At 43.9% G+C, this 20741-nt stretch overlaps 5 protein-coding genes across 7 annotated transcripts; all 5 read left to right on the top strand.

The window, feature by feature from the left end:
- The first annotated feature begins 10608 nt into the window (after positions 1 to 10608).
- Positions 10609 to 12249, top strand: LOC9657348 (probable xyloglucan endotransglucosylase/hydrolase protein 7). Its single transcript, XM_002980875.2, has 4 exons — positions 10609 to 10879; positions 10963 to 11063; positions 11137 to 11333; positions 11617 to 12249. The coding sequence occupies exons 1-4, from the start codon at positions 10726 to 10728 to the stop codon at positions 11999 to 12001; spliced, it is 837 nt and encodes a 278-aa protein (XP_002980921.1). The 5' UTR covers positions 10609 to 10725; the 3' UTR covers positions 12002 to 12249.
- Positions 12250 to 12348: 99 nt separating this feature from the next.
- Positions 12349 to 14141, top strand: LOC112350178 (R3H domain-containing protein 1-like). Its single transcript, XM_024685941.1, has 4 exons — positions 12349 to 13011; positions 13075 to 13765; positions 13823 to 13875; positions 13929 to 14141. The coding sequence occupies exons 1-4, from the start codon at positions 12789 to 12791 to the stop codon at positions 14036 to 14038; spliced, it is 1077 nt and encodes a 358-aa protein (XP_024541709.1). The 5' UTR covers positions 12349 to 12788; the 3' UTR covers positions 14039 to 14141.
- A 113-nt stretch (positions 14142 to 14254) lies between these two features.
- Positions 14255 to 16045, top strand: LOC112350179 (DExH-box ATP-dependent RNA helicase DExH5, mitochondrial-like). Its single transcript, XM_024685946.1, has 8 exons — positions 14255 to 14499; positions 14564 to 14638; positions 14700 to 15085; positions 15148 to 15296; positions 15377 to 15464; positions 15517 to 15732; positions 15789 to 15884; positions 15939 to 16045. Exons 3-8 carry the CDS (start codon positions 14819 to 14821, stop codon positions 15960 to 15962), a joined length of 840 nt encoding a protein of 279 aa, XP_024541714.1. The 5' UTR covers positions 14255 to 14499; positions 14564 to 14638; positions 14700 to 14818; the 3' UTR covers positions 15963 to 16045.
- Positions 16026 to 19196, top strand: LOC9657347 (DExH-box ATP-dependent RNA helicase DExH3). The gene is made up of 9 exons (XM_024685823.1): positions 16026 to 16037; positions 16194 to 16353; positions 16437 to 16549; positions 16675 to 16995; positions 17056 to 17250; positions 17314 to 17587; positions 17640 to 18481; positions 18700 to 18967; positions 19138 to 19196. Exons 1-9 carry the CDS (start codon positions 16026 to 16028, stop codon positions 19194 to 19196), a joined length of 2244 nt encoding a protein of 747 aa, XP_024541591.1.
- LOC9657003 (peptide methionine sulfoxide reductase A1) lies at positions 18731 to 20646 on the top strand. 3 transcript variants are annotated; one of them, XM_024685944.1, is made up of 3 exons: positions 18731 to 19966; positions 20195 to 20450; positions 20513 to 20646. In XM_024685944.1, exons 1-2 carry the CDS (start codon positions 19226 to 19228, stop codon positions 20444 to 20446), a joined length of 993 nt encoding a protein of 330 aa, XP_024541712.1. In that variant the 5' UTR covers positions 18731 to 19225; the 3' UTR covers positions 20447 to 20450; positions 20513 to 20646. The 3 variants fall into 3 exon arrangements, with proteins under 3 accessions (XP_024541712.1, XP_002980919.2, XP_024541710.1); XM_002980873.2 differs by having other exon boundaries at positions 20508 to 20646; XM_024685942.1 differs by having other exon boundaries at positions 20195 to 20646.
- Positions 20647 to 20741: the final 95 nt, after the last annotated feature.

The raw sequence follows: 20741 nt of genomic DNA, 5'->3' as shown, positions 1-20741 counted from the left end.
CTTCTTTAGTAGCAAAACTCAAGCATACATTGAGAGTAGTCATATAACTTTGTGAATTTAGTATATAACCTTTGGATTGCATGGCTTGAAGTAGTTCTAATGTTATATCATATTACTCATCCTCAAGTGGATTTCTCACATAACCCCAAGAACATAGAGATGGTGAGTTTAGCCCGTGGTATCCAAAATACTCTCAAAGATCTAACTTGCCCCACTAGAAAATATCATGAATCTTGCTGATATATAAAAAAAAATTGATATAAAGTTGGAATTTACATAGCAGAAATAATTGCATATGTCTGGACTTTTATATGGTAAGCACTAAAGCATGCCCATGCATAAAAAAATTGTTATGTTCAAAATATTATTTTGTAAGTCATAAATATATATTACAACAATTTAAGCACATATATGCCTTTTTTCATATATTTTGGAGGCTACCATAAGTTTTTGCATGGCTGCTTACCCCAGGTATACCTCCCCTCAGGAGGTGTACTTCCCCTCAAAGTATTTCTTTAGATGCTTGAGGCATCAAGCGCAATAGTTTTTTTGTGAGTAAATAGATCTTGTTATAGTTGTGATAGTTTCATAAATTTCTTGTGTTTTAATCATCTGAAAAGTGTTTTTCATTACTTTCACCAAGGAAATAGCCCCAAGCACACAATGATGATGAGTTTATCTTGTGGTATCTAGAAGACACTCAAAATCCAACTAGTGTGCTCTATTTCCTTGTATGAATTAAAATACATTTTAAAATAATATTAATATTTATATAAATTAATATATATATACAAAAGAGGTAATAAAAGAAATAATAAACTAAAGAAATCTATAAATATATTCCTAGTTTGGATAAAGCTTTTCACCATAATTTTAGCTATGGAGAATGTGGAATTATTGGGCATAAAGAGTGAATGATAACTCTCAATTACAAAATTACAATCAAACAGTATGTAAGGTATGAACTAGTTTTAGGTATATTTTTTATTACTAAGTAACATGTCTTTCCACAAATCTTTCTATGCAAGTTTATATATGCTACATAAACTAATGGCTAATGGGCTTCTCCCAAACATCAAGTTGCTTGTTGAGGAGATTGGAATCTCTTGGATTTTTTAGTTAGGTTGCTTGCTAAGGAGATTGAAATTGATTAGTTTCTTTAGTTAGTGCCTCTTGTTCATAATGTAAAATCAGGCATAACTTCTGTACTTCACTGAAATAATATATCATATAAACAAATACCTTTTATTACCAAAACATACATTTATAAGTTATAGTGACTTTAATCTTTCTCAGGCACTCTAGACCAATAAGCCACTACTTTGATTGGTGTGGAGGGTAGGGAGGTTTGCCTCTGAGCAGCAAATTGAAACAGGGGGACCTTAATGTTTGGGTTTAGCTTTATAGGTTTATGATCTTGGGAAAAAAACCAATTGCCCCTCTATAATTAATATATATACATATCCTATCCTATGGTTCATTGCCATAAAGGACCAAGGACAAAAGGATATAAAACATGTAATAATAATATAAAACTATATTTATCTAATATAATGTAAACTTCTTACTTGTTTATCTTATATTTGTTTATAAATATATAAAATGTGAATGCATAGAATATGGAAATGGAATATAGAAATATATATTAATTAGCTCAAAAACCCTAGCTGATATACATGAATGAGTGGTTTGGATTGAAAACAATCTCACTACACTAATATTAGTATATGGCATCATAGTTGTACACTTAGACTTCATATCATCCCCTTTTCTCGGAATGATAGAAGATAGTCAAGATTCTCTAGTGGATGGGCCAAGATCTGGAGGAACATTTGAAGGAGATATTAGTAGATCTGTAAGTGGTGCTAATTGTTCTTGATCTCTTTATATGAAGTGTTTCAGCCTCTATACATGCATAATTTTTGGAGGATTAACTTATTAGACATTATGCCAAATCTTATAAACTTGTGATCCAACTTGCCACAACACATGATATGGTCCCTTCCACTGAGTAAAAAGCCCTTTAGACAAACCATGTATTGTAAGATTAGGAAAATAGATTAATACTAAATCATTTATTTTGTATTCCATATGTGGATGATGATGGGAATTATAGTGTTGTTGTTGTCCCACTTGTATATGGCTCAAGTGTTTAGTAGATTATGCTTAGATTAGTGGAAGAATGTTTGTCAAATATTAATCCCAAGACCTAGTATCAACAACTCATGGCAATTACAAAGATAAACTCAATTCTATTAGTAGTATTAGATCATGACCATATAAGAGTTTATATGGTGAAGCACCAATAACACCTCTATAAAATCCATATACTAAAAAGATGGCAAATAACCATCCCAATTCAAATGTTAAAAGTTCATGTACTTCACAATCATCCCTTTAAAGATTCGAATAAACCATTCTACCAAACTATATGATTGTCGATGATAAGCACTCGTGAAAGTGTGGTATATCCCCAACCAAGATGTTAAGATGTGAAATGCCTCAGCTATAAATGCAAGACTATTATCTGAAAGAATTCACTCTAGATAATAATGTTAGAACACCACTTGATTGAGGAGGAAGTATCTAATAACAATTGCAGACGAATTAGCAACTTCTACCAAGTTAAGTAATTAAAATAATAATGACATACTCATTGCTAATAGTTGAATGTGGAAAAGGCCCCATCAAATCAAATGCCTGTACTTCCGCAGCACGAAAAAGAGTATTACAAGCTTGACACTAAACATATAACATCATGTCATATCTTCAGTTAATAGAAAAACTTAGTAACTTCTAAATCATATGACGATGTCCCATATTCCTACATATCATAGTAGGTATGGAGAAAGTATAAAATAAAAATTGAAGGCACCACCACTCATAAATGATCATTGAAATTCATCCCCACAAAATAAAGAAGTTTGTCCTCAATGTGATATTGAGAATACAAATGCCAAAATGGCAAGTTATCAATAAGTGATGCAAAATTCTCAAACTTATTGTGAAAACTTTAGATCCATAACTCAACTTTTTGAGCTTTATGAACCTCATCAAGAGAAAGTAAATTTTGCTTTGCACCTTATGAATACTAAACATTAAGTATAACAACTGCTAACGACACGAAATTCTTGTCCAAAAAATCCACAAACCTTGGAACAACAAACTTGTTAAAAATATAAAAAGAGAGCAAAGAAGGAAGAAAAGCTCAAGAAAGGGTGTCATAAAACTCCCCAGGTGATGAATAACATTGAAATTATATATATAAAGTTTTAAAGCCCATCGAGCAGTACCAACTGAAGCTTGAGATTGCCCATATGCACAACTACATTTGCCTCATCTCGTGCATATGGCCATAAAGAATGAAAATTGGCTCTACCACATGACGCAAATAGAGATGGCAACTTGTGTTAACAGACTAAGCAATAAAGGATAAAGTCAAGTTTATATCAACTAATATGGAAAAAATAATAAGAGACTTCTTATTACAAAACTAAACTTGGAAAGTAAACATTTGATGAATTGGTGCCAAATGAACCCCTTGATAATACTCTTGAAAAAAACATGGAGGGGTCACCAACTTATTTGCACAAGGACCCTTTGCTACTTGTATGATTCTTTATTTCCTAGAAGCATCTCAATGTCCAAACTTTCTAATACAATAGCATTAATAGGACGTTGTTGATGCTAAGGTTTCCACCTAGAAAATGGAGATTATCAATATGGAAAACACTGATAATGCTGATAAGTGTGACCAATTGCATCATATGACTAGTAGTAGACATCACGACTACGACCATGTCCTTGCCCTTGTCCTTGAACTCAAGTAATAATAGGATTAACCTTAATTAGAACAAAACCATCTCTTATATGAAATGAAGTTGAAGGACATGCAATAAGAATTGGAAGATGTGATGTTTCATAATGTTGTGTCAAGTGAAGTGCATCATCAAAGGTGGCTGAAGTAAGTGTATGCACAAGTTTTACAAAATCTTGACAAAATATTGACCACAACATTCCTAACTTGATCCACTTTGACATATTTGACTCCGCATGAAACAAGAAGTTTTAGAAATGAATATTAAATAGCTTTTGATGATGCAATTATTAGAAGGCGTCATTTCAATCATCGGCATGTCTAAATGCACGTTTGAAAATGTCTAGAAGAATGCTCCAATCCTCACGAGTGGCTGCACTCAAACCATTCTACTACTATAGTGTCATCCCTTGGAGATATGTGGGAAACTCACGCAAACACTAACTCATCCCTAGAATGACATGTGACAATCATTATAAAGTGATTGAATCAATGGTACACATCATCCCTAAGACTCCCATGAAAGAACTTTAGCTGAATGTGAGGATTGGTAGTAAGAGCAAGAGGAGTTGTACCACATGTCATAAATATTGCCATTAATTGAGTTTGATTGTTCAACTATAACCATATAGCATCAAGTAATTGCACCAATTGTTGCTCCAAAGTCAAAGGAGGAGAAGGCTAATGCTCTATCATGAAGATGAACAAAAAGGAGAAACCAAAAGAGAAAAAATTGAAAAAGTTATCAAGAAAAGGAGATCTTAATGATGCAAAAACTAATATAAGCTCCTAAATTTGGACTTCCTGGGAAGTTACTTTACCCATTATTATTTAAACCCAAGGACAATTAATCCCAAGTATCCTAAGACCCTTAACCAATTAGAAAAAGGGGTGCATTTTTATTCATTATGTTGCAAATATGACTATAGGTATTGAAAGTTATTTGTCGGCTAATTTTTTCGAATATTCTTTCCTTATTGCCACGATGGTAGGAAGTCAGTATTGCTAGATCCTTATTAGTCTCCACATAAGCTAGCGGAGAAACTGATTAATGCCTGTGTACTTAAATTGGATAAACATAAGGTAGGAACTCCTATTTCTTGCTAAGCAGACTCAACTTAGTTTGAGAAACTCCTGGCATTGATTTGCAATTACTAATGTTGGGAACCCCCACAATATTAAACTTAGTCTCTTAATATTCGCTAGATGATAACTTACCATGTTTAAAGTGTCTAAGCCTAAGTTCCACACCATACTAGCTGGTAGAATACCTATATCCTCACATTAGGCCACTGACATGCTGAAATAGTGCTAGACTCTGTTTGGCTCTATTTTGTCTACTGGTCCTGGCATTAGGATGTTAGATGCTTTATAACTATTTCAAATTGCTTTGTGCTCTTGTCCCTTTGCTCCTTGAGCTATACGCTTGAGAGTTGTTTCATGCTCCAGTACCTTTGCTCCTTGGTTCTATGCTTAGAAATTTAGTTTTGTTCTTATAAGCCATAAATTTTTTTCTTTCCAATTTGCTAGGTTACCTTATCTATTTGACTAAGGTACTAAGGTACTTGGCTTTAGTTAACTTCCCTCATTAAGGTTCCTATTATTATACCAGCTTCTACTTGGTCCTACTTGGTTTTAGCAACTCACTACATGAGCAATAGAGCATTAGCTATTCATCCATGGTTTCCTAAATTCTCTCCCAATCTCCCTCCCCAGGTTAGATTGGACTTAAGATTCGGCTATGCTCCCTACAGGCATAAGTAGCCAAGCACACTAAACCTCCAGGTTCTTAACATCCTTTGGTACAACAAAACTTGATCATAGGACCCTCTAAATCCTAAGCCTTCGGTGCAACACTTGCTTTAGGACACTAGAGGGAAACACAATAGTTTAACAACCTAGTATGAATACCCCTACTTGCCCACTTTCATCCCAAAGGAAAGGCCCAAGCCTCTAAGAGGGGTGAGGACTAATGAGTTATAAGGTACTTAAGTGGGGTATCACTCCATATGAGCTGAGAGCACCGTAATTAGTTTCCTTTCCAAGAGTGGGAGCTACTTTTGAATACTTCCTTGGATGGCCCCTCTGGCACCTCCTGAGTATATACTCACTTCCACCCAAGGCCTCTAAGCTCTAACCTCAACCTCAAGTTAGTTTGGAAACACCACTAAAAAGTTCATTCAAGACTGATTCCTACTATCCCTATTATACTTTTGGAACCCTCTGCAATGCCCCCCCCGGGAGACATATGCTTTGGGCTTTCACCCCATAACTTGTATTAGTATTCAGATTTGGTCTCGAACTCAATCTCAAATTCGATTTCTAACTTGACCTTGGACTTTGTCTCAGACTCAATCTTAGACCCAACCTCAAACTCGGTCTCAGACTCGGTTTTGAACTCAGTCTCAAACCCAATCTCGGATCTCAAACTCGATCTCGAACTCGGTCTCGGACTCAGTCTCAAACTTGGTCTCGAAGTCAGTCTCGGACTCAATCTCGGACTCAGTCTTGAACTCAGTTTTAGAGCCAGTCTCGGACTCGATCTCAGACTCAATCTCATTCAATGAACTTTTTATTATTTCGGTTGTGCTTTCGGGAATCTTTTAGCCTATAACACATCGGGGAGTTAATTCCTTACAGTTCCTTTATTTAGTGGCCCAAAACCCTAAAACTTGAGTTCCACTCCATTGTCTTTAGGGATATGTGGCATGTGATATGTGGCATATGGCACATAGAGGGTTTAGGTTTTACTTTATAGTTATAAAATAAAAGGTGAAAACCATATGAGCCCTTTTTTTTATATATTTAAACCCCATAAATCATCTTTTAAGTTGTTCTCTTTGATTGTTTACAATCCATTATATTTTTTTTCAAATTCATTCCTTCATAAACAGAAGTTAAGAGCCATAGTGTAAATGACTAAATTTTTCCATTCTACTTTAGTCACTTAACCATACCTCTGACCACTTGGAGGAGTCTCATTCACAACCTCCATAAGTTCAATTCAGGGCTTGGGACTTGCTCACCCCTAGAATGGCATCCATACCACTTAACCTTTGCACTTGGTCCAAGTGCTCCACGTGTCCGACCCCATGATCGACATCCCAAGTTTCCACTGACCTCTCATCCCGTTATGCTAAGGCCATGCCCATTTACCTTGGTCACACTGGTGGTCCGACACCACCTGCATCGCAGTCCTATCTCTCAAAAACTAGGCCATCTGTTTCTGTATGATCATCCTAGATCCACTCCTTAACATCCTTAATATGCCCACAGACATGGGGAATAGCCTTCCCCAACATCTCTTTTCCAGTCCCCACCAAGTCCCTTTCTGTTCATGGCCAGGTTCGCCAACACTGCCACTAAATCGAGGCCCGTAGGCCCAACCTCTAAGTCCACTATCCTTTGGGACTTCCTCACCATGTGACCGTGTCCTTGGTCACTGCACTAAAGGATTGCTCCTCTTCCTTTTCATCGTCTGGGACTTTAGGACAACATTTCGGAACACTGTGGCCTTACGTGAGCTTCATAGATATTCTCCCCACCTTCTACCTTTGGGTGCTCTAGCTATGGGCTTAGAGTGAGGTTCCGTTAAGCCACACCAGGTATCCAAGTAGGTAGTGCCACCCACACTTGGACTGGGAGCATTGGCCAGTCGATCTCCCGGGGGAACTAGAGCCGGCTCTTGAACACTTCACCAAGCTACCCCATTTGTTGGTCTGTGTTCACTCTAGTCTTAGACTTCCCAGTGGATAGCTTATCACCCAACACTGCATACAACCTTCTTAGGCCAAACTAGCCTTTCTTGGCCAAACTGGCTCCATTGCAATCCTCCCCCTACTATACTTTTGGAGCTCACCAAACCCCCTAGGTCTGGGAGACGAATGCTTTGGGCTTTCACCCTCTCAGACTTGGACTCGAACTCGGACTCAGACTCGGCCTCGGCCTTGGTCTCGGTCCCGGTCCCGGTCTCGATCTCGGTCTCGGTCCCAGTCTCGGACTCCATCTCGGGTCCTTCTCAGACTCCATCTCAGGTCCATCTCGGACTCCATCTCGGATTCTCTCGGACTCCATCTCAGGTCCGTCTCAGACTCCATCTCGGACTCCATCTCAGACTCCATCTCAAGTCCATCTCAGGTCTATCTCAGACTCCATCTCGAACTCCATCTCAAACTCCATCTCGAACTCCATCTCAAACTCCATCTCGGACTCCGTCTCAGTCTATCTTGGACTCCATCTCGAACTCCATCTCAAACTCCATCTTGGGTCCATCTCGGACTCCATCTCAGGTCCATCTCGGACTCCAACTCGGGTCCATCTCAGACTCCAACTCAGGTCCATCTCGGACTCCATCTTGGACACTTCCATGTGTCCTGTGTTGGTCCTTTTGGGTTTGTTTTTAGAGCCTCGCTTATTGCTCGCTTTGGGCTCGTTCCTTGAGCACTTTGTTGGGAGTTCCACTCCCGCTCTCGACCTTTTTAGTCGGAGCTTTTGGTCCAAACGTGTTACGTTTGTTTGGCTTTTGTTTCGGCCACTACCACATGGCACCCTTCCGGCTCCACTTTGGGGAATAGGGATTTTGTGTCTCACATATAGCTTTCCCAAAAGCCTTGCTCTCTTGACACCTTACCTTTCGAGTTGAGCTTAGCCGAAAGTAAACTAGATTTGTTAAATGTCAATCTCAACATATGGTGTAATTCTCTTAACCCAACTAATAGAGTCGGACTTGAGACCCTCTTCTACTAGATGTTAATCTTATAATTTCCTTAAGCCAACTAAAAAAGCTAGACCCAAAACCTCTTTAATACCAAATGTAAACTCTTGAATTTAAACTTCCCGGGAGGTTATCTAGCCTAGTATTATTCAAACCCAAAGACCCTTAATTGATTGGAAAAAGGGGTGCATATTTATTCATGGCCCTTTCCCTTTATATTTGAACTTTATAGGTTGTTTTTCAAGTCATTTTCTTTGGTTGCTTATAGCTAGATCTAAAATAAATCCTTAGAGACAATTAAAGCTACCTCTCATCTTCACTAATATGAGGAATATAGAATATAGAAATATGTATATTAATTAGCCCAAAAACCTTAATTAATATATAGGAGCAAGTGGTCTGAATTGAAATTAATCTGACAATTATCAAATCCCACTATGTTAATATTAGTATATAGTATCGTAACCATACACTTAAACCTTACTGTATACTAATATTATCAAGTTTAAAATGTATTATTTAAATTATAGTAATTTTTGTACAACAAACAATAAATACTAGACTTTGTTTGCCAATCACTATAAAGTTTCTAGGTTGGTTTTGCTGGTCAAGATCCCCCGTGAGTGAGGATATGGGAACCAGGCTGGATTTGGGTGGAACCAATAATCGTAAGGGATCTATCAAACAATGACAAGAAATTTTAATCAAGCTCTGAAGTCCGGTCCCTTTCCCAGTCGTCTCTAGCGTTATAGCTGGGGAGAAATTTTCGCATGGTTGGGAATGAAGATCGATCTGTGCCTTGCCAAAGACAAGTTGTGGGACGGATTGATTGATTGATTTATGAAATAGAAGAGAAAGAGAGAGAACATCTCACATGAACAGTGCAGTGGAGTGTCCCTTTCTTGACAGAATGAGCTGAATCCAGCACACCAACAACAACAATGTAAGTAGATAGGACGCGAAAAGAATTTATAAGGTTGGGGACACCTTTTTGGAAAGGTGACGACCGCGTTTGTTGGTCCCAGGGAAAGTTTTTTTCTGACCTAAGCTCTCCGAATATCCGGTCTTTGAATGCGATGAACCTTCCGAGGAGATCAGATCACCCGACAGCACAGCTAGCCAGCCTGTGTTTGAAAATTCACCCTCTGGGATTAAAATCTCCGCTTTTTTTACCACACACCCCTCCAGCCCATTTCCAGCCGTGGTGAAAGCGTCCGTGACAACAAACAGGCTTGCTTTTGCAGTGAACAAACTCACTTTACTTTATTTTTTTACTGCGTTTTGCAGGCTCAACACACACACACCATGCCGTATGTGTATATGTGCCTGAATGTGATATCTGTGCCAGAGCATGGCAAGTCACCATGATATGTGTGCCAGAGCATGACAAGTTACCAGGAAGCTTCCCTGCGAGATTTAAATCTCGAATTTGAATCATCAAGAACCATGGCCTCCAAAACCAAATATAGTTTTATTTCTCCTCTAAACTAGATGCACACGTAAAAACTATGCTAGTCAAGGTTTGTCACCAATCATTGCACTGCTTACGAAAGAAAGGTGGCAGCTCAGCGGCAGCCAAGCCGCCAGTCCAGCGGTAAGATTTGGAAATTCCTGGAATATTTAAGGGGAATTTTTTTGGCCCTGCAGGCACCAGTGGCAGGCTCGAATCCAGGCACTATTGTTAACATTTCCAGTGTGTTACGTCGTCGGCAGGCAGGCCCCCGGGCCCCGATTAAAGTAATAATACTTTGGGATTAAAGTAATCGGGTTTTCTCCACCTGCTTAAAAGCGCTGGAGAATATCTTGACCGCGCAGCTGGCAGCAAAGAAGCTGCCTAAACAAAGACCCTGGGCTTACGTTAAGCACGGGCCGTACGCTCGTACGTAACACGCTGGACGAATCCCGGCGTGGCGATTGTCTTGTTTTTATTTTTCCAGCTCATGCCATCCTGTGGGAATAAATTCCTGGGCAAGGGGTAAGAAAATTTGAACTAATTTACCTTTACGAACCCATACTACATGTCATCATTGCCATGGTGACGTGGCGCCAGCATGGCCAGCGTTTATAAGCGTGGCCGGGCCGTGGAGCTGGAACATCGATCGAAGAACGCAACAGCGAGGAAGAAGAAGGCGCTCTTGGGAATTCCAAAGGGAATATCTTGTGTGTGGCTCTTTTGAGATTCGCATTCGCGGCAATGGGGAGGCTGGCCCTCTGCGTGTTGATCGCCACCATGGTGATCGTCTCCCAGGCTGCCCCTGGAAACTTCAACGATCTCTTCACCTCCAACAACGATCACGTCAAAGTGGATGGCTCTGGCCAAGTTCGTCTCGTCTTGGATCATCAATCAGGTTGATTCTTTTGCTTGGATCGATCGCATTGCAATGCTCACGCTCTCTCGGGCTTTGGGTGTTCGATTCCTTCTCTTCCACAGCTGCTGGCTTCGCGTCCAAGAACAAGTATCTCTTCGGCAGAGTGAGCATGCAAATCAAGCTTGTTCCCGGTGATTCTGCTGGAACTGTGGCAGCCTACTACGTAAATCTCCCAAACTCGCGCCTATCCAGCGCCATTTCTTCCGCATTTCTGACCGTGGAGTTGCTTGTGACAGATGTCCTCGGACGATTACAGGACCCGCGACGAGATCGATCTCGAGTTTCTGGGCAACACGTCGGGCAATCCATACATCCTCCAGACCAACGTCTACGCCAATGGCGTCGGCAACCGCGAGCAGCGAGTCTACCTCTGGTTTGATCCCACTGCCGACTTCCACTCGTACTCGATCCTCTGGAACCAGAAGCAGATCGTGTACGTGATCACACCCATCTCGCCCATTTCCTCCGATTCTCTCCCTTTCGATCCCCCCATCTCTCCGTGCTCTGTTTTCCTGGCGAGTTCTTTGGATCGATCGAGCAATGTGGTATCGCCCATCACCGCAAATTTCTTGTTCGATCGACCCACTGTTTCCTATTCTTTCCTGGGTCCTCTGGATCACTGTTTGTGCTCAATGTTCTTGCGATTCTTTTGGGATTCCTTTGCTTGGTGCAAGCTAGCTAGAAAGACTGATTGATCGTGGGCTTTGTCTTTGCAGATTCTTCGTGGATTCCACCCCCATTCGCGTGTTTAAGAACAACCAGGACATGGGCCTGCCTTTCCCCACGAAGCAGTCAATGGGAGTCTACTCGAGCCTGTGGAACGCCGACGACTGGGCGACCAGGGGTGGACTCGTCAAGACCGACTGGAGCCACGCCCCCTTCATCGCCTCCTACAAGAACTTTGATCTTGACGCGTGTCAGGCATCGTCGGGATCGTGCGGCCCAAACAGCGGCAAATGGTGGGACTCGTCCGCCTGGCAAGCTCTCAGCCCCAGCGACGCAGGCAAGCTCAAATGGGTCAAGAAGAACTACATGATCTACGACTACTGCACCGATTCGGCCAGATTCCCCTCCAGACCTGCCGAGTGCGCGCGTGACTGATCCATCCATCCATCCATCCATCCATCCGATCGATTTGTGAAGAAATGCGCCCCCAAAATCAATCCTCTTCCCATTCCATCCATCCACCCATCCATCCGTATACATAGTTCGCATCGCTTCGATCGATTCCCCTCCGCGCGCGCTCGCGCTCGCAGGATTTCTCCCTTGCTCGCTATGTTTCTGGATCGCGGAAAGCCGCTGTGTGTGGTGATTGTAAAAGAATAAACGGAGAAAACCATCTTGTTTCATTCTACTCGTTTGATTTCGTGGCGGACTTTTACCCGATCGAATTCAATGACCAACAGAACGCTGGAGCGATCAGACTGGATCGAATTGAAGGAGTGGCGATGCGAAAAAAAAGGAAATGAGATCTTCGCTTGTTCGTCTGGTGGGAAATGAATGCAATGCGCACAGCCACGCGAAACCCTAAATTTCGAATGGTGAAAGATGGACGGTCACGATAAGGGGCTGCCTCAGACAGATCTCCCGCCGTCCAGTCGCGAACGGTGGCGATGGGACCAAAGAGTAAGGGAAAAAAATTTAACCTGATCAGCTTGTTTGTGTGCGGTCGCGGCTATGGCGTGCGGGTGCGCCGCTTCTCTCCATTCGTGCGCGCTGCTTCTACCGTTACGGCGCCAGATCTGGTGAGAATCTCGCTTCCCTAGTTTGCTAGCGCCCCGGTTTCCAGCGATCCAGGAAATGCTACGGCCTAGGGGTTTGTATTCCGCGGCTGGGAGCTTGAATTCTCGATGAAGCTGCTACCTTGCCGCAAGAGGATCCCATTGTGATGGCCGGAATGAACCCGCCAATGGAGCTCAGGAGCGAGGAGAATGAGGATGCTTGCCCGGATTCTTGGGAGCTGGCCGATCTGGAGGAGAGTATGAAGCGGCTTGTGCCCGCTGGTTGCAGTCTTGGCCTCCACAAAGAGAGTGGCGGCGGCGACGATGATTCGGCACAAATTGACGAGTTCTTGCGTGAGGCGCTCCAGAATCCTCACGACCGTATGACTAGTAAGTCCTTGTCTTTGGCATTTTCTTCTTTCCTAGTACCAATAATTGTGTTTTCTTTTCCAGTTCTAAGGCTAGAACACGACGTGGAGAGATTCGTAAGAAATCCAAAGCAGTTTCAGCTTGAGTTCCCTCCTATGGCGTCGTCCTACTTGCGCCTAGCAGTTCACAGGGTAGCGCAACACTACTACCTTATAACTTCGGTGATTGACAGCAACGTGGAAGGATGCAGGATCATAGTCCGGAAGAGTGGGGAGAATAAGTTTCCCTCGATCAGGCTCGCGGACATTCCTGTTGCCGCGGATGGTGGCAGCAACTCCAACACCAAGTTTGTGATCAAGCAGAGACCACAGGCTAGTTTTATATCCGGTGGAGATAGCAGCGGGGCTGCTAGTGGATCCGGAAGCAATGCCTCCAAGAGTATGGAGGAACGGAACGAGGAGTATAACAAGGCCCGAGCCAGGATTTTTCGGCATGAGCAGGAACAGAGAGCTTATGACGAGCTGCTGGAAGTAGAGAAGAGGAAAACCGCAAAGGTGGTAGAAGTAAGAGAGAGCGCTTCAACCCCTGAGCAGGGAAGGCAGCGGATGAACGCCGGATCTGGCAGTAATAGCTGCAGCAGCAGCAGCAGCAGCAGCGGTGGCAGCGGCAGCAAAACAGACAAAGATCAATCCAGCAAGTCGAGGCAAAAGGTTGCTATATTCCGTGACCGAGAGAAAGATCGCAAAGATCCCGATTACGATCGGAACTATGACAGGTATAAGTTCTTAGCCGAGGTTGCAACCTTCGTTGATGCCTTTCTTTGCATTTGCAGGTATTCACAGCGGTTTGATCCAGGTTTTGGACTAAACCAGCCACCAGCCTTTGGTATGCAAGCTCGGTATACTCCTGTTGTGAATTATAACACAGAGTTTCCCCAGCTTGGCTGTCCTCCTGTAAGGCAAATGCCACCGCAAGCAACCAGTCAATCGGGCTGGAGGCACGCATACCAACAACACCAGGATATGATGCGAGCCCCGGCACCGTTTAATCCTCCGCCACCGCGGGTGTCTCCACACACCAACATGGCGACTTATATGTCGCAGTACCCATATCCTCGGCCTTCTATGGCCTATCACTACTCTTCGCAAGTTTCTCAGGCAAGTCTAAATCTCTTTGCTCGTTCTAGTAACTTTGTTTTCTAACAATCGCCGATTCTTTCCAGCCTGAAGCTGGTTCTACACAGGCTCGTCGCCATTAAACGACCAGGCCTTCCCTGCTTCCGTCGGTGTCCAACGAAGAAGATAGACTCGATCGATGCGTCGGCTCAATGCTGAGGACGGAGCAGGGAATCTCTCGAGGAGCTACACTGTTTATAGCTCTTCGTCACGCCAGTGCGCTGCAACTCTCACGGTGTTCGTGGTGGCTCCACAGAAGCCACAAGCCAAAACTTGCGAGGCCGCTGCAAGCAATCAAGCGAGCAAGCAAGGCATCACGCAATCTTTCGAAATGGTACTTCGCTTTTGTTTCTTCTTTTTCTAGTTGCAGGACTGATTCTCTTCCTTTTCGTTTCCAGGCTTTAATGTGGGATTGATTGATTGATCATCCATCTCTCACACCACACCGAAGTTTCGAGTTGGCAAAATTTGAGGTAACAGAATTTTAGCTATCGCGAGCGCTGGTTCTTAAAATCGATCCATTTTGATTTACAGGATATGTATGAAGCTTGTGAAATTCCCTGGAAAGCCACCCAACCCAGTTAGCTAGGCAAAAAAATTTCAAAGATTATTCGAGCATATTCTTTTTTCTTAAACCCTAGGAGCAATGCCTGATGTTGAGGACGAGGGCGGCGCTTGATCGTCTGCTGCTCCATTCTCGATCGTTTCTTCCCATTGATGGATCATCGCAGCTGCCATGGCAGGCGCCTGCATTGCAGTCGATCGTGTTCCGCGTCGCATTTGTCAGGCACAAGTATCACAACAGGATTCGCCCCCATCTCATGCAACGCGGCGTCCGCAAGAGCTACCGGCTGTATGAGCTCAAGATGGGGCTGGAGGAGAGCGACGACGAGGACGAGTTTCTCAATTACTTGCAGAAGGTCAGTTCGTGGTAGAATTCCATAGAAGAAAAGCATGGAATCGTTTGTTCTCTGTTTAACAGGAGGTCACAAGCACGTACATTGATAGATGGAGACGAAGAATGTCTTTGCTTCTTCAGTCTTCCAAGAACGAGATAATGTCCATGGAAAGTAAAGATCTCAAGTGCTACAATGCTATAAGCTACATTGCCAAAGAGCTTGGTCTCTACATGTAACTAAGCTTCCTTCGATCGATCTTTTTCACTCTGGTCTTTGAAAAAAATTCTCTGTGGATTTTCTTGTTCTTTGCAGTAATCTCTACTGGAAAACCATCGTTGTCAGTAAGCTTCCTCTACCATTGTATAGACCGGACTTGGATCCGGATCGTCCGCAACGACAGGTTCGGATCTTCACCTTCATCTTTTTTGGAAATTATGTTCTTTCACTTCCAGGTTTATGTTGCACCAGCCACGTTTTTCAGGGTTAAAGCGTTTCTAGACGAGTATAAACGGCACAGGAAAGAGAAGGAAGCCAAGGTGGAGCTCTTTCCAATCGTTGCTCCAGAACAGCCCCCTCAGTCTCTTCCGGATGTTTATGATCCGCTAGCTGGTATTTTTGGCGATGCGAAAAAGAGCAAGCTTATGTTTGATAGACAACGCGCATGGCAGGTGCAGCCTCAAAATTAGTTTTTGATTGTTTTTCACTCAACTCTGATGATATTCAGGACTCTCGAGAGGGACAAATAGCTCTTGGGTTTCGTAGTAAACTTCCAGCGTTTCAGTTAAGGTCTGCATTCCTCGAGTCACTGTCCCGTTGTCAGGTACTGGAGTGATGATCTAAAACATGAAATGTTTGTTGAAACTTTTCATACTAGTTCTTGGACAGGTTCTGGTGGTAACTGGAGGAACTGGCTGTGGCAAAACAACACAACTTCCACAATATATACTTGAATCTGAGATTGATGGTGGATGCGGTTCGTCGTGTAAGATTGTTTGCACCCAGCCCAGGCGTATCTCAGCTTCCTCTGTCGCTTTGAGAGTGGCGGAAGAACGCGGTGAAGTTCTTGGTGAATCTGTAAGTTTATAAGATCTGTAGAGCGTTTTCCTTACACATACTTCTGTATCCACAGGTAGGATATCAGGTGCGGTTCGACTCAGTGAGAAGCCGGTCTACGAGCCTGCTGTTTTGCACCACGGGTATATTGCTAAGGCGGTTGATGTCTGATCCAGTCTTGAACGGAGTGACGCACGTAATTGTCGACGAGATACATGAGCGGGGTTTAAACGAAGGTTAGCTTTACCTTCTTTGTTTTTCTTTTTCAGATTCTAAACTTCCTTGTCCTTTCTAGATTTTCTTCTTATTGTTTTAAGAGATGTCATCCAGCGCCGTCCCGATTTGAAACTCATTCTTATGAGCGCTACTGTGGACGCTAAGCTTTTTGAGAAGTATTTCTTGGATTTGAATACTCGTTGCATGGATATACCGGTAAATAGTGTATTGTTTTTGTTTACTTGACTTCCGTATCACTGTTTCAGGGATTTGCATACACTGTGAAATCTTACTATTTAGAAGACGTTTTGAACATAACAGGATACAAATTGAGCATGCAGTCAAGAATGTGGAAGTATCTACGGCAAGCGCCTGAAGCCTCCGATCTGCGGGCCCATATTTCAGAGGAGAATATCGTCAGAGAAGCTCTCAATGCTGAAGATTACAGCAATGCTGGAGAAGAAAGTATCGATTTCACCTTGATAGAGAAGCTACTCTGTCACGTCTGCGAGCATGGCCAAGAAGGTGCGGTGCTGGTTTTTATGACTGGCTGGGAAGATATTTCTGCTTTGAGGCGTCAGCTAAGAACCCATCCTGTGCTAGGCCATCCTAGCAGGGTGTGGCTTCTTGCGTGCCATGGAACCATGTCGCCCGACGAACAGGTTAGTGATCTATTTATCTTCTCAACTACGTGCTGGTTTTAACACTTCGAAGTTTTGCAGAAGAGAATTTTTGAGCGTCCACCTTCACGTGTACGGAAGATCATCCTGGCAACAAACATTGCCGAAACTAGCATCACGGTTGAGGACGTTGTGTACGTTGTCGATATAGGAAAAGCCAAAGAGAAGAGCTATGATGTTGCAACAAACACTGCATGTTTGTTGCCAAGATGGATTTCCAAGTCGTCTGTGCGCCAGGTAAATAGGAGGGAGTGTAAAAAATCTTTTCTTTGACATACACTTGTGTGGTTTTTGTGGCAGAGGAAAGGCAGAGCTGGGCGTTTGAAACCAGGTGTTTGTTACCATCTCTATCCAGAATCCGTTTTTCAAGCGTTTGAGGACCACAATGAACCTGAGATATTGAGAACAGCTCTACACAACGTATGCCTCAGGATTAAGGGATTGCAACTTGGAGATATCCAGACGTTCTTGGCAAAAGCTATAGAGCCTCCCAACCGACACGCAGTGCACATCGCCATAGAGTTCTTGAAGGTGATTGGTGCATTGGATGAAACAGAAGATCTGACGGTTCTTGGTAAGTCTTTTTTTTATTTTATCGACTTATGGTATTGATTGGATTCGTCCAGGAAAACATCTAGCAATACTTCCAGTTGAACCGCAGATTGGAAAAATGTTGATCATGGGGTGTATTTTTCAATGCCTTGATCCCATGCTTACTATTGCTGCTGCACTTTCGTCCCGGGATCCATTTATTCTTCCCGTGGACAAGCGAGAGGTTTGTGCTGGATTGATTTTAGTACAAAGCACATTACTAAGAAAGTTGAGTTGCCAGGATTCCAATCAAGCCAAGTTCAAGTTTTCCATAGGAGAAATGAGTGACCACCTCGCGGTTGTTCGAGCATTCAACGACTGGGAAGTGTGCATGAAGCACAATACGGCATCGGAGTTCTGCCGTGCAAACTTTCTTTCCATGCAAGTGTTGATAGGAATGACTTCCATGAGAAAGCAATTCCTATCACTATTGCAGGAAGCCGGTTATCTCGACGGCGGCTTGGCGAGTTGCGAAGCTTATTCATCTGATCCAATGATTGTCCGAGCTGTGATTTGCGCTGGTTTGTTCCCGGGAGTTGCAGCTGTTGTGGTAAGTATGTTTGCTCTTGAACTGTCCATTTGTGTTGATTTCTTCGTTCGTTCACAGGCAACTCCTGGATCAGTGACCCACAAGACAATGGACGGGACTGTAGTGCACGTTCATCCAGTAAGTCTCGCTTGTCTTTGCAATGTTTCAGCTGACATTATACACGGATTTATGCAGCACTCAGTGAATGCAAGGCACGAGGAAAGCTGCTTTCCATGGCTGGTGTTCCTTGAGAAGATAAAGACATCTAACGTGTTCATTCGAGACTCAACGGGTATATCGGACTCGATGCTACTTTTGTTCGGGGGAGCGTTGGTGTCGATAGGCCAGGTGACGACTTTACGCTTTGTTGTCTTCCTTTGGTGCTAATCCCGTTGCTGCTAACAGCCAGGACATTTGCAAATGTGTGGGAAGTGCTTGGAGTTCTTCATGGGTGAGAGCGAGGCCGAATTATTCCAGGAAATGCGAGATCTTTTGGATGAGCTTCTGAAGCTAAAGGTACCACGTCTCAACTTTATTCTTTCGGCTATAAAACTTCTTCTCTGCAGCTAGCAAGGCCCGACCTCGACATCTACAAACACCGAGATGGTCTGCTCATGCGAGCAGTGATGCTCATGATCAGAGGCGACGCTCTTGCCGGCAAGTTCATGTATGGGAAGAGAACAGACGTAGGTACTTTCGATGGTCTCATCGGCGACAAGGACTCCAAAGTAGCACTCCGAGTAGCTCTCCTTCGGGAAGGACTGACTAGAAGGCCGTCCGTGTCCACGAAGCTAAACCGAGCAAAGCAGCACGTCTCCACGATCCAGTTCCGAGGTCTCAAGTTTATCGGCGAGCCGGACAGGCTTAAGAGGCAAGCTGAGAGGAATGCTTGCGCCGAGGCGGTGGCATGGCTCGCAAATCCAGACAACGCCGAGAAGAAGAAGCTTCTAATGTGGGGGGGAGGAAAGCTCACCAAAGTCCGGCTTGGAGATTGCATGGGACAGCTGAAGAAGCTCCTGGGAAAACTTCCACCGGAGGACGAAGAACGCTTGCGAAGCTTTGAAGATCCCAAGAGCAAGAAGCAGCGAAGCAATGCTCTCGTTCCAATCGACGAGAAAAAGAATTCGAAGATCAGGAAGAGCAGGAAAGCGAACGAGGAGATTGTCACGCAACGAGCAAAGCGTAGAGCGAATTTCCAAAAGCTTGTGGAGAAGAGCGAGACTCCGGTATTTGGAGGGTGCTCTCTCCCGCCACGACCAGGGTGAATATTCGTTTTCAAAAACTGAATATACTTTTTATGGATATTTCTTAGGGTTTATCATGTCTGGGGCGAGCGTTCTCGGCGTCCTGGGTCACGGCTGCGCCCACATTCTCCCACCGATTGCCGCTCCATCCGCGAGGATCCACTCCAGGGCGCTCGGATTCTCCGTCAGGTCGAGCCGCAGCGTCGCGTCGCCGATGGCAAATCTTGGGGGATGGCTGTCCAAGCTGGGAGTAGGGCCCGCGACTGCCAGGGTCCGCGATCCGGAAGGCGCCAAGATCGCGCAGGGGCCGGACGACGACGCGCCGGCGCCCGGGCAAGAATTCGCGCAATTTGGCGCCGGATGCTTCTGGGGTGTGGAGCTCGCATTCCAGAGAACCCCGGGCGTGACGAAAACAGAGGTAGGCTATTCCCAGGGCACCGTGCACAATCCCTCGTACGAGGACGTTTGCAATGGCGATACCGGGCACTCGGAGGTGGTGAGAGTGCAATACAATCCAAAGGAGACGAGCTTCTCCTCGCTGCTGGATGTTTTCTGGGACCGCCACGATCCGACCACTTTGAATCGTCAGGTAAGAGCTCTCTTCCAGATTATTATATTCCTTGCAGAAGAATTTTGCTAGCTTTGTTCTATCCCTCTAGCCTTTTCCTCCTTGTTCTTGTTCTGCTTCTTTTCTAGCCTTTAAAATATGTCCTTGTTCTTTGCAAGTAGTATGCTGCTGCGTAGCTGTTCCTATTTCTCTTGTAGATATCTCTTTTGTAGCTAAAAGCTTAAGGTTGGTTGGTTTGACATCTTCCAGGGGAACGATGTTGGCACCCAGTACAGGTCGGGAATCTACTTCTACCACCCGGAACAGGAGAAAGCCGCTCGAGAGTCCATGCAAAAGCACGAGGAAAAGATCAAGAGGAAGATCGTGACGGAAATCTTGCCAGCTACAAAGTTTTATCGCGCCGAAGAGTACCACCAGCAATACTTGGCCAAGGGTGGCAGATCTGGCTTCAGGCAGTCAGCTGAAAAGGGCTGCAACGATCCTATCCGCTGCTATGGTTAGACAGGTACGCCTGTCGCATTGCCTGTGTACTACTACTCTCGTTTTTCTTCCCTTTTGCTAGCTCAGGAGCTGTAGATGATGAAAAGCTGGAAGAAAGCGGCGTCGGCTCTTCCTGTAAATAACACACGCTGCTGCCACCCTCGCGCTGTGCAGTTGCTGGAACTTAAAAAGAAATGGGACTTCCCTTTCTCTCCTGAAAAGAGATCTCTCTCTCACTCGCTGGCTGGCTCAGGACTTGTGTCAGAGCAGATCTAGCGTCGTCGTGTTGTTGTAAAACTAACGTGTGCTGGATGAG

The sequence above is a fragment of the Selaginella moellendorffii genome, unplaced genomic scaffold (genome assembly GCF_000143415.4).
Source record: "Selaginella moellendorffii unplaced genomic scaffold, v1.0 SELMOscaffold_46, whole genome shotgun sequence".
NCBI classification, from domain to species: domain Eukaryota; kingdom Viridiplantae; phylum Streptophyta; class Lycopodiopsida; order Selaginellales; family Selaginellaceae; genus Selaginella; species Selaginella moellendorffii.
Note: the sequence above shows the minus strand (reverse complement) of the source record. Positions and strands in the feature narration are given on the sequence as shown.

Excerpts from the sequence above, each read along its gene's own strand:
- LOC9657348 (XM_002980875.2), top strand. The coding sequence starts at position 10,726 with ATGGGGAGGCTGGCCCTCTGCGTGTTGATCGCCACCATGGTGATCGTC. Across the intron at positions 11,064-11,136 it reads GAACTGTGGCAGCCTACTAC|ATGTCCTCGGACGATTACAG; the intron begins GTAAATCTCCCA and ends TGCTTGTGACAG. Across the intron at positions 11,334-11,616 it reads TGGAACCAGAAGCAGATCGT|ATTCTTCGTGGATTCCACCC; the intron begins GTACGTGATCAC and ends TTGTCTTTGCAG.
- LOC112350178 (XM_024685941.1), top strand. The coding sequence starts at position 12,789 with ATGGCCGGAATGAACCCGCCAATGGAGCTCAGGAGCGAGGAGAATGAG. Across the intron at positions 13,012-13,074 it reads TCCTCACGACCGTATGACTA|TTCTAAGGCTAGAACACGAC; the intron begins GTAAGTCCTTGT and ends TTTCTTTTCCAG. Across the intron at positions 13,876-13,928 it reads AAACCAGCCACCAGCCTTTG|CTTGGCTGTCCTCCTGTAAG; the intron begins GTATGCAAGCTC and ends GAGTTTCCCCAG.
- LOC112350179 (XM_024685946.1), top strand. The coding sequence starts at position 14,819 with ATGTTGAGGACGAGGGCGGCGCTTGATCGTCTGCTGCTCCATTCTCGA. Across the intron at positions 15,086-15,147 it reads TTCTCAATTACTTGCAGAAG|GAGGTCACAAGCACGTACAT; the intron begins GTCAGTTCGTGG and ends TCTGTTTAACAG. Across the intron at positions 15,733-15,788 it reads ATAGACAACGCGCATGGCAG|GACTCTCGAGAGGGACAAAT; the intron begins GTGCAGCCTCAA and ends GATGATATTCAG.
- LOC9657347 (XM_024685823.1), top strand. Across the intron at positions 16,550-16,674 it reads CTCGTTGCATGGATATACCG|TCAAGAATGTGGAAGTATCT; the intron begins GTAAATAGTGTA and ends TTGAGCATGCAG. Across the intron at positions 18,482-18,699 it reads CGTTGGTGTCGATAGGCCAG|CTAGCAAGGCCCGACCTCGA; the intron begins GTGACGACTTTA and ends TCTTCTCTGCAG.
- LOC9657003 (XM_024685944.1), top strand. The coding sequence starts at position 19,226 with ATGCTCTCGTTCCAATCGACGAGAAAAAGAATTCGAAGATCAGGAAGA. Across the intron at positions 19,967-20,194 it reads CGACCACTTTGAATCGTCAG|GGGAACGATGTTGGCACCCA; the intron begins GTAAGAGCTCTC and ends GACATCTTCCAG.